We start from the raw sequence: 18,326 nt of genomic DNA on the forward strand, positions 1-18,326 counted from the left end.
GAAAACCTCCGTTTAACAATGAAAAATCTCCTGCAGCACCAGACCCAGGAAGGGTGGTCATTGGCGGGGTCAGCAAGCACGGTAGCACCAGGCCAGGGATACCTGCTTAATTTTGAGATTTAAAGTAAGTAATCTGTAATCTTACAGCAATCCAACTACATTATTTTGAGTAATCTGATTACTGTGACCTTATTATTGAATTGTTATGAATGGGGGGCGCCAGTCATGCATAGATAGATAGATAGATAGATAGATAGATAGATAGATAGATAGATAGATAGATAGATAGATAGATAGATAGATAGATAGATAGATAGATAGATAGATAGATAGATAATCTTGATGTAGGATCATGCCAGTACACTTGAACATGTTAAGTTTTATTATTGATTTATTATTTTCCCAACAAAACTAGACACTAAAAAAAAAGAGATACTATAAACTGATACTGAGCATTGAACGCATGAAAAGCCGAACCCCCTTTGAAGAACGAGTAGGATACAACAGAAAAAAAAAGCCACAGAAATTTGCCTGTTTCACAAAGGGATGCATCATAGAAAGAATCTTTAAATTATCTGGATGGTCATGCAGAGAGGGGGGCACATGTTACATTCAGCAAGCTGGAAGCATTGAGGTGTACTGAGGCACATTTTCAACATTGCTTTACAAAATTCAGATAATTCTCTCCGGCTCAGTAACCACATGTGTTACAGTGGTGTTTGTGTTTCTTGGAAATTGTATTATTGCTGGCTTACCTGCAGTGGAAGCTGTGTTCTGTAAATGTGATCATTACACTAAAGTACATGTCTTTTCAATTCGTGCATCTTCATCCATCATATCAAAAACTGACAGTTTGTTGTGTCTTTGAGTGCCTCCTCATCCAGGATTCCGGGTATAGTTAAGTTCAGAAAGGTACATTATTGACATGGATGATGATGGAGGATTGTAATGTTCCAGGTTCCAGTAGGTAGATCCTGTATTTGTGAAGGTGCTTGTGAATGTGCTTCAGTATGATTCTAAACAAATACCTGGCTTTGCTGTCTCATAGTTTATACTATTTGCAGTTCATGTGCATGTACCCTTTGGAAGAGAATTTGTTGTCAACTCATGTATTGTATGTGGGTCATCGTGGGGATGGTGGCCCACAGGTGCAGATGTTATGAAAGTTAACCTATTCAGAGCAGCTTTATATGTCTATTAACAGTCTGTGGCTGCAAATCATTTGAAAAGCTAACTTGGAGAGTGTGCTCATGAGTGTGCTGCAAGATGATGAAACATTCTTATTTTGCTGTGTTGCTGGCAGTGCGTTTTGATACGTTTTGGAGTTGTGCCTCTGGCACTCCCTATAGCTGGAATTCTGTATGTGTGCAGCTAACAACATGTAAACACCCACTGACAAACTCACAGCCGAAAATGATATTTCAAACGTGGAAAATAGGAACGGACAGATTGTGGTGGCACAATATAGGGAGCGTTAATTTAACCGTTCTTACTTTTGGCACCAGCTCTGTCCATTCCATACAGTCAAGAATAGCTACTTAGCTCCATGACTGAAGTGAATGCGAGGTGCCCATTATTGACAGACAACATAGCAAAAGCCAACAGCGTCTGTTAAGAACATTCTGCACACCTCAGTGTATTTTAGCCTATTTTCTTAACTTTGTTGAGAAGCATCAGATGCCAAAATAATAATTACGCCATATATGCATCTGTTACTTAGCATGCTGGAGAGAAAAGCATTTGAAAATATAACTTTTAATAGTTCTCCATTCCCAAAGATTACTGTGGCTACAAGGCAGCTACTGAGAAAATTTTGAGAACAAACAGTCCCTGTATTGGTTGTAAAAGATCTACATTCTCTAACATAAAAGCTACTGTTGTTTGAATTAAAAGGTGAGGGGTGACTTAAGTAAGCAAAATGCTAATAGATAAGTGTCTGCCAAGACTCAGCGTGGAAGGTGATGACCTTGTTCACTGCATCGGGTAGAGTTCAAAGCATTTATGATCAAACTAAAGCCAGATTGGCAGGAAAAACCATGAATAACAGCCAGAAAGCTTCACATTAAAAAAAAAAAAAACTCACTCTAAATTGATTAACAGCAAAATATCTTACCATTTAGAAAAGAATGCAAGAATATATGTGATATATGCTAGAAAATCAGACATGACAAGCGGACACATTCACGGTGACAAAATCCAATATGTCATTGTTGAAATGTTAAAGCAACAGCAAATAAAATGTACATCTTACAGTTTGCCATGTCGTAATTTGACTGATTATTTTTCAGGTAATACATTCGGAGAAATGCTTAGAAAAAGCATTTCCTGTCACTTTTCTTGTTTCAGTGACCATTCACCATTGGAAGACTGTTTGACATTTTGAAGATTTAAAAGGCTCTCAAACAGACAAACTAATTCAAAGCAAGATTAAGACACATCAAGTGAGCCCTCTCAAGTGGACATCGATGGCTTTGAAGATGTTTTGAAGAAATGAGCCATCAACTCTTTTCTCATCCATTTTTAACTTGATAATTTGTAGCCTGAAATGTGATTTAGTTGAATGAAATAGGAACAAAGCATTGATAAGTCCACTGTCATGACAAGAATGCTTGTTTTATTATACTCAATGTCGTGAGATGTTCTCTCAATCAATGAGAGAACAGCTCATGGCGAAGCTGCATGATTGCTTGTTCAAGTGAATGCTTGTCACAGCGTACAGCAGGTCTTTGCAAAGGTGCCAAAAAGACAAAAGCTGCTACAGACAAACGTTTAGGTAGCACATGCCACGATGGACATCTCTCACTATGCGCTGAGCATTTGGAAGTGCTCCTCATTATGATGCTATGCTGTGCTGAGCCTGAATTCGAAAATTCTGCATCAAGAATTGGGAGTCTGTGGTGGTGGAGTCCTGTGCTCTGGAAACCTGGGTACTTTTCGTTTAATGTTTGGCTGTTTGCTTTCTTCCATCCATCCTCCATCCTTTCCATTCTTTCCAATTGCTTTCTCCTTATTCTGCCGGCACAGTTTCAGCGCTCGGGATATAAACACATCCAGGTCGAATACCCGCTCTTTTTGCTTAACGGGAAGAGACTCCAGGGAGTCGGCATTCACTGGCTGAGATATGGAGGAGGTAGAAGAAAGGGGTTGAAAGTCTGGGGGTTGCAACGCTGGCGTGGTGAGGGGCGACGCTGTTTGAGGTGACTGAGGAGCGAGAGGAGCTGTGGGAGATGAGGGTAGAAGAAAGGGAGGGGTATTGGAGGAAAATGTAAAAGGAGGAAAGAGGCTCAGTCTGTCCTCTTCATATTCAGCTGATGGCTGCTGCATAACTTCTGTGTAGTGGAAGACTGGTGTTGGGAGGTCAGTAGGGGAGAGAGGGAGAGGAGGAGATGAGGTGTAGCAGGAGAGAGAGCGTTGCTCAAATGAAGGACTAGGACTGGGTGAGTGCAGACGAGACTGAGTACTCTCCACCCAGCGAGAAATTTCCTGAAACAAATCATCTGTTTCCTCCTCTTTTTTCCCCTTAGCTTCCTCCTCTTTCACATCCCCCAGGTCCTCCATGCTGGCACCAATGGGCTCAGCAGGCACGGGGAGGCAGTTAGTGTTACGCCTCCAGTGAGACAGATCCAGAATCAGCTTCGGCTCTGAGTAGTGTTGTGGCTTTCCCTCCCGCCAAGCAATTTTGTCCAGATATGAGGGAGAGCCCACTTTGTAATCGCAAGAGCGGCCACAGTCAAGCTCCCCATACCCCAAGCCACAGACTCTTTCCAGAGATGGGTGAGAGTTTTCCAGGAAGCGTTCAGCTGAGCTGCTGTGGGAATATTTGCGGGGGTCAACCTGTGTAAAACAGATGGGAGGAGGGGGAGAAATTAGGCAAGGCAAGGCAAGGCAAGTTTATTTGTATAGCACAATTCAACAACAAGGTGATTCAAAGTGCTTCAGAAAAAATTATATATATGAAAGATAAAATCAATAGTTAAAACATGATTCCGTTTTGAAACTCAAGCTTATTCAAATGCAGCTGAAAATAGGTGTGTCTTCAACCTGGACTTAAATACACTGAGTGTTTCAGCTGATCTGAGGCTTTCTGGGAGTTTGTTCCAGACATGTGGAGCATAGAAGCTGAATGCAGCTTCTCCAAATTAGGTGGATATAATGAAGTAATTTATTGCTGTTGTATTATTATGTGTTGAAGTTCTTTGACTCTTTCAAACTTGTTTTAGAGCCCTCACTATTCTTATTCTATTCTCTGCTATCAGAAAATGGGACAACAGTTTGCAGTGACCAATATTTATGTGGTGTGTAGATCGTGTTGCATTGACTTTGCCCTGAAACAAAAAAAATGTATTAACATCTAATTTGTTGGGCACAAAAAACGAAAAAAAAAGTATAATTGCATTGCCATGTAAACACTTGGTTGGTAATGGTTTAAGACAATTTTTAGTGGAGAGACTTTTTTTCATTGATTTGTAGGATATCATTTTTTCTCATTCAAACATATTGTTCTATAAAGGTCTGAACTTATTTAAAACCGTTTAGTTATTTTTCAAAAGCATACTTAATTTTTGTCACTAAAGTTACTATAGATTCCAAAAACAATTGATAACAGCTAATGGCCATCGGTCAAAATATTATATTTGACCTTGGTATCAGTATTGGCCAGGATTTCACAGTCGATGCATCCCTAATAGGGATTAGGAATTACTCTGATGTCTTTGTGGCATGAAACTAAAGGCTTTTTCAAAAAGCGTCATTGCTGTGCATGACTTTGTCTCAGCCATGAGCAAAGTCATGCACCTTTTAGCTAATCACCTTCACCAGCCTTTTCACATCTCCATTTGCATTATCATTGAAATAAGACACTGTTTATGGTCAGATACAAAAAAAGTCAGCATGAGGACAAAAGATCCAGTATATCGAACCTGCGCCTCCTCTGTTAGTGAGCAGGAACTAGCCCGGGGGTCCCTCTGCACCTCCTCATCCTCTGTAGTGTCCCCCAGATCGGATGGAATGTGGCCCGGGGGCATGCAGCGACACCTCCCACCTGAGTGTTGCCAGCACATATCTGTTGATATACTGTTCTCGTACCTGCAGAAGAGTAGAATTTTGTATTATTTTCTCTGGATTACTATCCCTGGATTAAACTTAAGTCATGAGAAACTGAACACCTCTTATGGTTTAAAAATACCTTTCAACCAACAAAACATGGTTTATCATTAAATCCTGGCACCTTGTAATAAGAGCTGAAAGCTGACTCCAGAGACATGCAGATTGGCTACCTGGTGACTAAATTGCATATGTTTGAGTAAAGTGGTAGTTAGTGGTTGTCTATGAGTCTCTCCTGCCTGTTGACTAGTGCTCCTTTAGGATGTTCTCCCTGTTCCCCTGTGCCTGTTTATATGATAACACAAAGTTTTAGATGACTACATTTGTAGAAATATCCATAACAATAAGTATGATAATAAGTATAATAATAGACAACATCTCCACCAGCATTGTGGATTGCATTGAATCCAGAACTAAAACTGTTTAGTTCTGGGTGTGAAAATGCCTTGAGTAGGGTATTAAAAAGTATTGAACCGGCATGCCTGTCCCAGTGAATGCTGGAGGCCTGACTGTTGCTGTCATCGAGGCACTGCTCTGTTAAGAGGCTGTCCAGCTCATCCTCGATATGGAAGGGGTGCAAGGAGGTGGGCTCATCCTCAGGACAAGAGTACTGCAGAAGGAAAATGTGGGACAGTGCCGCTTCAGCTGTCAGACGATCCATGGGGTTAAAGGTCAAAATACGCTCAAGAAAGTCCACAGCTGGAAGGAGAAGAATAAGGGATTCGTGACAAAGGGAACGCAGAAGAAATAACATGTTGTATCAGTCATGAAGTTGTTCCTCTTAAAGAATACTCTCTCAGTCCTACTTCTCTCTCATGACAATATCATAGACATTTAAATCTCAACGCCCTACTCGATCGTTTCTTTATCTGCCACAGGTTAGATGAGCACTGATTTTTTTGTCTTTACTCCTCCAGCACTTCTGTCCATTCTATTTTAAACTGCCTGACCTCCACCTCCTTCTCAGCACTCAATTCCCTTCGCTCACCCTGAGCATCCGCTTCAGGCAGCAATTGAGAAAAGGATTTCTTGACTCTCCATCCATGACTGACATATGAAGGCATCACCTGAGAAAGCAGAGTAAAAATATTTCATGCATCTGTTACGATTTTCACCTCCAACATGGAGATTATGCACTTGGTTTGGATTGTTTCTGTGTTTATTACCTGAATAAGTCAAGAATTATGGACAGTTTTGCATGAAAATTGTGATCAATTCGTTTGAAAAGGTATTCAGTCTCATACTGTTTTTTTTATCTTTCTATGGTCAAGGTACTCTGTTAAATTAAATGAACTGCAGTAAAGCTCAATTGAGCTCAAAGCAAAGGCAAGTGTTGAAAAGACTTGTTTACAAATGGGTTTAAATAAGTATAGTTTATAACTGCAAACATGTGACATTGGCTAATATTACATTGCAGACATATGCCATGCAGCACTGTTTGAGGTGTCACCTGCAGCAGATCCTGCCTGTCCTCCTCTCTCAGCACAGGCACTGTGTTGAGGATCAGCTGCATCTGCTCCAGCTCATGAGCTCCTGGGAGAGTGAATCAGCCAATCAGAGACAAACAGAGAGGAGACAGAGGATCGGTTACATAAGCAAAGGAGAAAAAAAAAAGAAAACTGTCAAGTCAAACAAGAATAACTGGGAACTGCACCTCAGGTGACAGAAATAGCGAGGTTTGAAGATTCAGTTAAAATGATCCGGACAGGCTGTGCAGTTAAATTAAAACGTATCTCTGAATTACTACAGCAACATGCATGCACTCTAACAGTCACTTCAAATCACAACAAAATATCACTCTGATGATTGATCCACTAAAGAGTAATCTCTGTAAAAATGACATCCCTTTTATACTGGCAACCCCTGACCTCCTCATTTGGTCCCTGCCTAATGTTCAACGTTTAAAAACTTAAAGCTTTCCATTGTTAAGTCGATGGGAGCACAGAAAGTGAAAGGAATCAGATGTTAAGTGTTTAAAAAATAAATATATCAATAAAGAAGAAGATTGACACGCTTTTTTGACGTTGCTGATGTTGGAAGTGGAAGTTGACAGAAGTACGGCAGCATTTTCCACCCTTGTGAGACCCTTCAAATAATTCCAGGTTAACAGCAGGTGGCGCTATATCAACACAGATCTCACTCTGCAAGCAATATATTAGGCTGCAAGTACATTGTTTCCTCTCTGGTAAACAGGAATGCAGTGTGTTCACTATGCTCTGTTGGTGGAGTGAAAGGCGAAGCAAGAACACGTCTAACACTTGATGTGTGAAGGTCTCACATGCAGGAACACCAGGGAACAGATGATGCTTTTGGGTTTCTAATGTCAGTCCTGTGGTGTGGAGGGGAGGTGGAGGTCAAAATCAGCTAGGCAGTTGGGGCCAGATTTGCCACAGACAGTGAAAATTTCTCTATAATCATTGTTATGCTGGTCACGCAAAGAAGTAGTCTGCAGAAAGAGAGCAAAGTGTCTTTGGTGGAGGACACTGGAAAGAAAAACTCTCCTTTGCTCTCAGTGGCTGTCACCACTGCTGTGACGCAATCTTTAAACTCTTCTTTCGAATCTCTGCCGGTAAAAACTATTCATAACTTAATTCAAATAGGTGTTTGAATGCACGTAATCTAGTTGATTACTGTAATCACTTTGCTGCACAACTATTAAGGCTATATATCAGTTAATTTATTCAACTGTTAAGATGTTTTATTTTTACTTTCAAGTAATAATAAAGAAAACAATAGAAATAAATCAAATAAGTGATCACATTATTTTTGCAGGACACCATGATGACACTGCTTTCATTAAGATTTTATGAAATATTTACGGTACCTGCAAAAAGCGTGCATCCAGTGAGCATCTCAGCCAAAATGCAGCCAGCAGCCCACATGTCTATGGCCTTGGTGTAATTGTTGGGGGACAGGAGCAGACGGGGGGAACAATACCACTTAGTTACTAAACCCTCAGATAGATAGCCCTGGAGAAGAGAGTGAGGTAGAGAAAAATAGCAGAAAGAAAGAAATACAGTAATTTATAAGTGATGCAGCAGCACTTCTTTTAACAACAGTCACTTTAGAAAGCAAAATCTTTTCCCATTTTTATTTGTCTTTTTCCTATTGTAGCTCAGCTGCTCAACAGTTCCAGACCTCTTCTCGTGTTCTTTCATGTCATAATGCACCAAATGTTTTCAGTAGGTGACTGGCCTGGACTGCAGGCAGGTCGGTTTAGCACCTGGATTCTTTTGCTGCGGAGCCATGCAGCTGTTACATGAGCACAATGTGATTTCATGTCTTCTTGCTGAAACAGGCAAAACATTCCCCGGTAAAAGATTCCATGAAGGTGGCAGCATATAATGTTCCAAACTTGAAGATATCAATGATTTCCTTATGGACATCCAAGTTACCCTAGTCATGTGCACTAATATACATTTGAACACTCAGACCACAGCTGCTGGCTTTTGAACTGTGCACTGATACAAATAGTTCATCTTCCCAAGTCATCCAAAACCACCTTTTCATGAAAGGCTGCGGTGTCACTCCACCCTGACTTCTTTAGCAGGGTTCTGACTCTGTACTTATGGCACTTGGTTTAATTATTTATTGCCACTGAGGCATGGTGTGGTCGGTAATGTGGGATTAAAAAATTTAACTTAAGATCGCACTTAAGATTACTTTGATTTTCACCCATACAGACTTCATAATTCTATATCTGCTGTATGGCTTCTGGATGAACTTTGCGATCAGTTTCACCAAGCCTCTGAGGCTCTGCTGTGTAAAAACACAAGTTGTACCATTAGGGCTTCCCTCACAAGAATCCCCCTTTGCCTTTAACTTTCACAAACATTCATTGTGAATATAGTGAATACAGCAATATTGTATACACACACAATGTGGAGTGATATTGAAATGTTTTTTCTGATGTCACTAACTGATGTCACTAACGACTTCAATGCCATTAAATATTTCTATTCCTCTCCATGTATCTCCCCTGAGCTAGATTTACTTCCGCAGGGTATTGACGATCCTGGTAATGAAGGAATTTAGTCGGCAAAACAAAACATGTTTGTGATTTTCACCCATTTTTATATTCTTTTGGCAACTATTGTGTGTTAGAACTCATAAGCTCTTTACCAAGTATTCTTAGCAAGGCACTCTTATTAGATTCATGATACAGACAGAATAGTATTTATCCTGACACAAATGAGTTATCACTCTCAAAATGGATGTCAGAAACTGCTCTGTGAACATTTTCACACCAGGAAAAATGATCCTACAGTAAGTCACCTGTAACATCAGCTTAATGTGACACTAAGTAGGGCATAGCTCCTCTCAAGAGTCTGTTCCGAAGTGGATTAAAACATTTCTTGACAGCTGTAATGGCTTTGCCTTCTCTGTCTTTGAAGCGGGCAAGAAAAATACAATGAAATAAATAATAGGGACTTCCTCTCGATCAGAAGGTTATAGGCATGACTCAGAGATTTAATTCACAATGGGCACTCATGCCAATGTTCCCCTACATCACTCTCAGCTGTGTGGCCCTAACTAGAGCTCAGATCAATGTGGTTCTGTGGGTTCCTTTAGATCAGTTTTTGTTAAAAACTTTTCCTCAACCTTTTCCTCCTATTCTATTCTTTTTGTTATTTGCTGATAAAAGATAATCACAGAAAAGCTCATTTTAAAGAGAAAAATAGTCTGAATTTTAATAAAATAATGCATCAATGTGATCTTGGACTACCTTTATATTGTTTTCAACATTGTTCAGACTCTGTGTCAGCTAATCTTTCTTTTTCTTCCACTTTCCTCTATCCACCAGTTGTGACTGTTTCCTCTGCCTTTCCTATGTTTCTCACAACAAATCCCATCTCACCCCTTTTTTTTTTAACCGCCCTTCCCTCATCTATTTTGTCACCACTTTCTTCCTTACTTTTTTTCTTGCCAGCAGTGTTAAACACTCTGCCCTTCTTCACCTCCCTTCTCCTTCTCACTGCATCCTTCATCCAGGTTATGAATAATTTCTGTGCGTCTCCAGCACTGCCTCGGCAGGTAACACTCACACATGCACACTCGCAGAAGCAGCAAGTTCCTACTGTTGCAGGCTGTAAATAACAATACAAATAATGTTGTTTTTTTTTCTGACTGTGTTTCTTTTATTTTCTACAAGCCCCTCCACTAGCTTTTCTCACTGGAGTAAATGCAGTAAATATGCAGTCTTGTAATATGCAGCCTTACTTGAAAGATAGATAGAAGTATAGTTAAGCAGCTCAAAATTGGAATTTTCATCACAGCTGAGGTCAAGCCCACATCCATTAATGTTAAATGTTTCAAAAAGCAGCTTTGACTTATCAAATTAGAGAGAGGATGCTCTCACAGCCACTGCAGGCATCTGCTGTGGTGTTAGAACTGAATCAAAAATAGCCCAGACATATCATCATACACGGATGCAGGGATCTATCTATCTATCTATCTATCTATCTATCTATCTATCTATCTATCTATCTATCTATCTATCTATCTATCTATCTATCTATCTATCTATCTATCTATCTATCTATCTATCTATCTATCTATCTATCTATCTATCTATCTATCTATCTATCTATCTATCTATCTATCTATCTATCTATCTATCTATCTATCTATCTATCTATCTATCTGTCTATCTATCTATCTATCTATCTATCTATCTGTCTATCTATCTATCTATCTATCTATCTATCTATCTATCTATCTGATCACCTTTTCTATTTTCCTTTTTACATTTTTCAATGTCATTCTCCTCCTCTGCCTTTGCACTTTTCGCCTCTCCTTCTCTCAGTCCTCCATGGCACAATATTCTCACTCTTGCTTCTCATCTACTCTTTATACCTTACTCCTCTGCTGCCCCTCCTCCCCCGTCCCTCCTCACCCGCCCAACACACCCCTGTGTCTGCACCCAGCTGATCCCCGGTCCCGTGCTCTAGGCTGACAAAGATCGTCTTTCACAAGGGCTCTTCTTCGCATGCACGGACCCAAAAAAGCACACAAAGACACAACCATGCACACACATCCAGCCCTGCTAGAGTTACAGAACTGCAGTGGAATCTTTGGGCATGATAAAAGCTGAACAGTGGAGCAGTAAATTACCTCCATCTACAATGAACAGCATAATCACAGAGTAAAGAATAAAAATAAAATTAGAGTAAAACTGGACACCAGATCTGGCAAGTAAGATGTTAGTAATACAGTTTGGGCTAATAATAACAGTAATAATCATAATAACAGTCTTAGTCTTGGTCTGTACTATGGTCTGGTTGTTTGCTCTGTTTGCTTTGACAAACATGAGGAGGACAGAATGTAAGTGCACCCCACTCATGTTCTATATGACGGTTCCTCAGCAACAGCGTAACCTTGGCCACACAGGGACAAGGGTTCATGTAAAGCTGTATGATAATCACACATTATGAGGGCTTAAGGAGTTGCTATCTGTATCTTGATACGAGCTCCACCATAATAAAATGATCTCACTAGATTCGTCCATCAGCTTCAGAGCAGCACTAAATGAAAAAAAATGAAAAATCCTCCTCAACTCTGATGACTTGAATATAGCAGACTCAAACATCGGTGCTTGCTTGTCCGCTGAAGATTATGGGCTTATAAAAATGAATGTAAAACTTGAAAAGTGACCACAAACCCAAATGGAATGATGATCATGGGGAGCTGTTGGCCTCCAGTCAAAGCAGAATTTGGCAGTTGGGCTGGAATTTAATGCCACTAAAAAGCTATCTTATTCATGCATAAACAAAATTTCATCACGCAACATGTTAAGTTTGTTCATCACTTAAAAGTTGTTTTTTTTTGTTTTGGTTTATTTGCAAATGAGGACTTAACATCAGTCATGTTGCATGGACAATTCTTTACATGTTTTGATAGCGGAGAATGATGAGGTCGCAGCTCAGAGGTGCATTGTGGGTCCTTTGGAAACCCTTCTGAGAAAAATGTTTAAACCTAGAATTAGCACTCATATAGAATGTGTATTAGTGTATATAAGGATGTGCATACAGTGTTTGCGCATGCCGTGGGTCCTTCTGTGTCTCACACTCACCTTGTGAGAATAATGAGGGTCGACTATTCTGGCCAGCCCAAAGTCTCCGATCTTAAGCAGCAGTTGGTCCGTGTTGATGAAAATGTTGGCAGGCTTCAGGTCTCGGTGCAGGACATTGGCTGAGTGAATGAACTTCAGTCCCCTTAGCAGCTGGTAGAACAACAGAGTGGCGTGACCTATTCGAGGACAAGAATTAGACATCTGGAGGACACACTTCAATGCACTTATGTAAATACAATTATTTGTACTCACGATTCACTTGGTCTGTAATAACTAAACTACACAAATAAAACATCAAATTGTAGGCATTACTTTTGGACATGTGGCTTGTGGAAAATGACATAATCTAAAATCCGTCACTAATGCTTTAAAACGTGGAGATTGCAGAGATTAATGAAAAGTTTTTAAACATGTAGTCTTAAAATGTTACATGGTTTTTTTCTGCCTTTGGCCACAGCTACAACTACAAGGGTTGTAAAATAAGGAACCTACAACATATTGTTTCACAGGGAAACTTTACATTTGGATTTAAACTGACCTTGAGGTTTGAAAGTAATTTGTGTCCATGAAACAGTATTTGACAAAGCAATCTCAATTTAAGTTCAAACTTCTCATCATATCACATTCATGACAACGATCATAGCACTAGAAGACTCAGTGGGTTACAAGCTGAACCAGCGAAAAATACACATGTAGGCCCCATATAGGTCACAGTAGGGTATGCGAGCCCTGATTAGACATCGGCCCAACATGGACATCTTGTCTGAGGCCCACTTAGGTCAGCATAATACAGCTCACATGAGCGAACCCAGGTGGGCTCCCCATTTGGGTTTTAGGTGCATTACTAACATTGCATGCATGGATGGATTCAAAATGGGCAATAAAAGTGGGGCTCGTGTGGTTTAAACAAATGAATGGTGAAACACATATGGGGCCCTGCGAGCACCTAGTGTAATTGTGCATCGCAGCACCATGGGAAATTTTACACTGGACCAATGTAGAACATGTTAACAATCACATACGAGCCCCATTTTTCAGCCATTTCACTATTTACAAGGGCTCCACATACTAATGCTGACTGTGATGTAGATCCACCCTGAAGTATATCCGACTTACTAAGAATTTTCCTCTAAATGACTCTCTAACTTTCAAAATAACAAATATTCTATTAAAGAATACTTTGAATTGCATTCACTGAGAAGATTAAAAGTAGAGTTCTTTTACCCATAGAATTATATGTAATTTTACATATTTTTTACGTCATCGAAGTAGAAATTCACTGGCCATTAGATAGAATACACTTTAGCATTGGCTCCATTCTTCAGAATGTGTTGCTAAATCCATCTTTAATGAATGTTTATTATTCACCCTTTTCCCTTTACCTGTGGGTAGTGGTCCTTGCTCCAGCAGCCGAGCCAGATCAGTCTCCATGCACTCCTGGATGATGTACAGGGCGCTGAACTGGGTTTGGTCTCGGGGCAGTGGTCGTCCATACGGCGCTAGAACCTCGTGGACCTGCACTACATTCTCATGGCGCAGGCGGCAGGTAATTTTTACCTCCCGCAGGGTGTGTTTCACTGTCACAGTGTCTCGCATCACCAGCTTTTTAATTGCTACACGCTGTCCATTACGCTGGTCCACAGCTGACAGGACCAGGCCGGTGACACCTGTGCCAAGAGGCCGGGGGTCAGTAAAGTGACCACTAAGTTCAAAGCCATAGGGAAAGTGAGGTGTGTCCTGGCCAGCCATCACAGCTCAGTCTGGAGAAATGGTGGACTGGTAATAGACAGATGTCAGCTGCAGGAACTAGCTGATAAATGTAATCAGATTTTTATTTTATCTGATATGTTTTATAGTTCTTGTCGTTTAATGTTATATATGCTGGTTAGCAGGGACCTGATTGTGTCCAGGGAACTTCTGTTTGTAAATGTCTTTTTTTTTTGTCCTCAAGGCTCAAGCAACTACAAGTGATGCCTAGATGCCAAAAAAGTTGTAAAAGTTAAATGGAATCTGTAGCTATACCTAACCCTAAGGTAGCAAAAAAAAAGAATTATTTCCTTTGGGCCTAACAAGAATATTCTTTGTGCATAACTGGACTTCTTTATTCATTCTTCTTAGAGCAATTCTTATCAATTTTTTTTTTACTGTAGCATGTTTTGCTCATGTGACCTGAACTGAGAAAACAGTACGAAAAAAAAGGATCTATGATGACTTCAACACAGGAAATGTCGACGCCAAAAAACTAGAATTTCCTAAATCTAATGCTTGATTTGTCATTGATTGTATCATCTCATGTTCTGGCAAGACATCTGCAGCACAGGTTTAAAGATAAGTTGTTCGGTTTTCTGTCAGCATCCTCCTCTTGACACTTTATGCTGCAGTCTGCTGTATGAGCAAAATTCTAAACTGTGTCTGTATCTTCTTTATGCGCAGATATTCAGAATATCAGTGAGTCTCATTAACATAACCGCACAATCCTGTGTGAGGCTGACTCTGTTCTTACAAGTGCCGGTGCATCATGAGACAGCAGTGGGAGGATGGTCAGCTCTGCACTCCTCTCCTTGTTGAGCAGTCCTTTGATGGTGAGGGAAGAAAAAGAAGGTGGTGTCATGAGGTTTAAATTCAATGAGCCTCTATTGGCTCCTCCTCTTCTTCCATGATACCAGAGTCTCTCGGTCAGTCCAACAAGTTCATTCAGAGTGACATCCACCGTTGGATGGAAGTCAAATCCTAAAACCGTGGTGTCCCCTGTATGTGCACGTGCATACATGTGCATGTGCTTAATCCCTCAGTAATCTGCTTCCTGTTGCCTTCTCATGAATGTAGGGATTTCAGCATCAGGCCATGGCCACTGTGAGAACATGCCACTAATAGCTGCGTCGCTCACCACATCTGACACTGCTGCTGGGGAGAAAAGAAGGGGAAATAGGGTGAACAGACAGCAGAGAAAATAGGATGAAAGTTAGAGAGCAAAAGGATCTGTTACAGAACAGTTGCCATTACATAATGCTGAAGAGCAACTCTGTGAACCAACAGGGGATAATCACATCAGTTCGGTGTTGCTTTCGTATCTACTTTATGCTGCTATTAAGGCTCCAAAGCAGAGAGACACATATGAAAAAGATGGAGCAGATTTACACTTGCTTTATCTCATTTGTTGACCATTGCATTTAAAGATCTCCTTGAGCTTTTTGTATTTCTGCCTCTAGAAAGGTCATGTAGAGGTAGGAAACAGATGCACCGGCTTTCTCCCACCCTTATATCCCTGGGCTGTAAGAACTCAAACAATCAATCAATCCATAAAACAAATCTCTTTTCTATCGGAAGCCTGGAGGCATGGTTGAAAATTAACTCTGCCACTCTCCGCCTCCCTGTTAAAGGAGGCCGGGGGACAGCAGTTTGTTTAGTTTACGGCCGTCAAAATACTTACACTTCATATTATGCTCAGTCAGGCTGACTGTCAGAGGCTGCAAGAGTGTAAGGCAGAGGGACGAAGGAGATGGAGCATTGACAGTGGTGCTGGGTGGGAGGTGCAGCACTGGGGTAACTTTATAAATAATGCATAACATCTAGCAAAGGGGTTGGTTCTGTCTCTGAGCATGTATTCTCCATATTTCTTCAGCTTATGCAACAATGAATTGGAATTTGAAAGCGACAAAAATACAGCTTTTCATCTATGTTAGCTCTGAGTCAACATGCTTAGATATATCACACAGGCTTTAGATAGCCTTTATTTATTTATCTTTTTTTAAGCATGGTAAAATCAAACTCCACACTTGGCATGAGCCAATAGGGTGATAACTAATTTGTAGGTGATAGCAGATATGAGCAACCAATGGACATCTGTTGTTGTTTGTTGTGATCTGATGTATTCTGGCTTCCCCTTTCTTTCATTTCACCCCCCTCTTTCTATTCACTTCCCAACAAACGGTAATACAGTTTTACTTTATGGGAAACGCTGCATCCTCTTTGCACTGGCTTCGTGCAGCCGTCTTTGTGTGTCTACACGCCCCTCTGACAGAACAAAAACACTGAAACTGAAGTGCATAATAAACACAGAGCTCCATTTCCGAGAAAAAAAAAGTCCACACAGCAGAAACAGCCTGTGCTTCGTTTTCCTCTTTAATCAGGGTCAGATAATCTAGTCCGTTTATCTGTTCGGTAGCCAGTGAGAAGATGAAGAAGAAAGAAATACCAAGATAACAACAGCAATCATCAGTACTCACCGGAGCATCACGCAGCCGCAGCCTGCCGTCCAGAAACAAAGACCCCGAGAAAAAGATGTGACAGACAGCTCTGGGGATCTTTGGAAGCCAAGAAAGTGAAACATCACCGTATCTATTTCCTTCTTTCTCGTTTATAGGAGATTCAGATGATAGAGGAGAGAGCAGTCGGCACGGGTCGGCGCTGGAGGGGATGATCTACTGAGATGAGATAAGCCAGGGGCTGTAACAGAGCCGGTTATTGTGGGCGACTGTTCGCTCTCTGTCAGCGCTTCAGAGGAATGATCTGAGAGTGGGAGGAGAGGAAGGGATCACCCCGATTCAGGTACCAGACCTGAGTGGCCTCACGTTATCGCATACACTGCACCACGAATGGTAAAGTGCTTATCTCTCGTTCTCCCTTTGCACCCATTATTCTCCAGATCTCTGCTTAGGGCTCACAGCAAACCCCTGACCTCAGTCAAAACTTTGAGTCCTCAAACCCACTTAGGACCACAGGTGAAAAAAATTCAAGTTTGTGAATTAAGGCAAAAAAAAAAAAAAAAAAGAAGAAGAGAAACAATAAAAGAACATATTGTTTTTCCACTCCGTTTGAAGATATTCAGAACTGGCCTCTAGCTTTTGTCTGTTTGAGTAATATAGCTTTATCATCACCATGGTCGTCTCTCATTTTGACATGTTTAAGATTACAGAGGGGCCTGTGTTGATTTTAAATAAATATGATTACAGGAGCAGGAATGCAGCTTTTTGGACCTCCGGGACAAATTATGGTTTGCTTATTGACAAAAAGAGTTCTGGGGGAGGTATTAATAGGACTGAGAATAGAATATCTTAACTTTTATATGTGCAGTATATATACAAAGAAATGATTGCTGTGCATATGCGATGAATCCAAGCATGGCCTATATTCACTGACAAGAAAGAAGGAAGATGATCTCAGACAATTTGAAATAGTTGTCATCTCATCTGTCATCTCATCTGTTTATCATATTTCATATTTGGAGCATTTCTAACGGCAAGCATGAAAGTTCACTTTGTTCTTTCTTACTTGATCAAAACCATTACTGACACACTGTGTGGGATTCAGGCCTTAAGGAAGGATGGACAAAAATGCAACAGAAGTGCAGCAGAAAGCAAAGCGTTGCCAGTGTGGGTAGTGTTTTATAAGCTGTTCCATGAAACTGCCCGTTTAGTAACAAGTCCCTTTCCCTGTTGTTAGCAGAGAGTGATTAAGCTTCCTATGAGAGTCACCACATGGAGGGGAGGAAAAAGAAAGAGAAGGTCGGTCACGGTGAGTGTCATAATGATTATGCAGAGGTGCTCTAGCTAGAGAGATTAATAAAGAAGAGAAAGGTCTTAGAGAAAACAACCCCAGAGACGCCTAATGTAATGAACTACGTGTGATGTTGTTGCCACGATGGCTCTGTCTGTGAAGAGGATAGAAGACAGTTACCGGGTTGATTCTGGAGTCTGTACGTCTGCCTCATTATTTCATCTGTTTCACCAGAAAGTCCCTTTGAGATCAAACGTTCCTCTTATGAGAGATATTTACAGCATATAATACACAGATGAAATGTGTCAACAAAATACTATTATTGCCAGAATCCACAACAGAAACAGAGCCTCTAAAGAAAAAACAACCACATGTCTCAGTCAGCACATTCTTTGAAATTCTTTCGTGTCACTGATGGGTGCGAAGAAAAATTTTAGGACGAACACATCTGGTAAGACCCTTCCAAAGCTGAGACGGAGAAGGTAACAAAAGTAAGCTGGATGATATTCACTTTGCAGACCAAACATATGACGGTGCTTTGGTCTGCAAGCAGTCAATGACATCCCAACAGCCTATTTATAAACAATGCAATGATGGGTGAGAGAATATGAATGTGTGATGAAAGGACGAGATGAATGGTACACTTGATCAAGGC

At 40.7% G+C, this 18,326-nt stretch overlaps 2 protein-coding genes across 2 annotated transcripts in view; one reads left to right on the top strand and one right to left on the bottom strand.

Annotated features, from left to right (window-relative positions):
- The window catches only part of prf1.5 (perforin 1.5), a 71,151-nt gene that overhangs the window by 22,598 nt on the left and 30,227 nt on the right, over positions 1-18,326 (top strand). The window lies entirely within an intron of this gene.
- On the bottom strand, positions 408-16,711 carry mapk4 (mitogen-activated protein kinase 4). Its single transcript, XM_072387772.1, has 9 exons — positions 16,402-16,711; positions 13,558-15,076; positions 12,176-12,351; positions 7,928-8,072; positions 6,554-6,636; positions 6,092-6,170; positions 5,586-5,802; positions 4,920-5,085; positions 408-3,834 (listed from the first exon to the last, which is right to left on the bottom strand). Exons 2-9 carry the CDS (start codon positions 13,922-13,924, stop codon positions 2,878-2,880), a joined length of 2,190 nt encoding a protein of 729 aa, XP_072243873.1. The 5' UTR covers positions 13,925-15,076; positions 16,402-16,711; the 3' UTR covers positions 408-2,877.

Source organism: Leuresthes tenuis, unplaced genomic scaffold (genome assembly GCF_036924035.1).
Source record: "Leuresthes tenuis unplaced genomic scaffold, fLeuTen1.0.hap1 SCAF_6, whole genome shotgun sequence".
Lineage (NCBI taxonomy): Eukaryota > Metazoa > Chordata > Actinopteri > Atheriniformes > Atherinopsidae > Leuresthes > Leuresthes tenuis.

Bases quoted from the DNA above. Each gene is read 5' to 3' on its own strand.
- mapk4 (XM_072387772.1), bottom strand. From the start codon at position 13,924: ATGGCTGGCCAGGACACACCTCACTTTCCCTATGGCTTTGAACTTAGT. The intron at 12,352-13,557 runs GTAAAGGGAAAA...GTCCTCGAATAG, and splicing joins GCAAGGACCACTACCCACAG to GTCACGCCACTCTGTTGTTC. The intron at 6,171-6,553 runs GTGACACCTCAA...CTGCTTTCTCAG, and splicing joins ACAGGCAGGATCTGCTGCAG to GTGATGCCTTCATATGTCAG.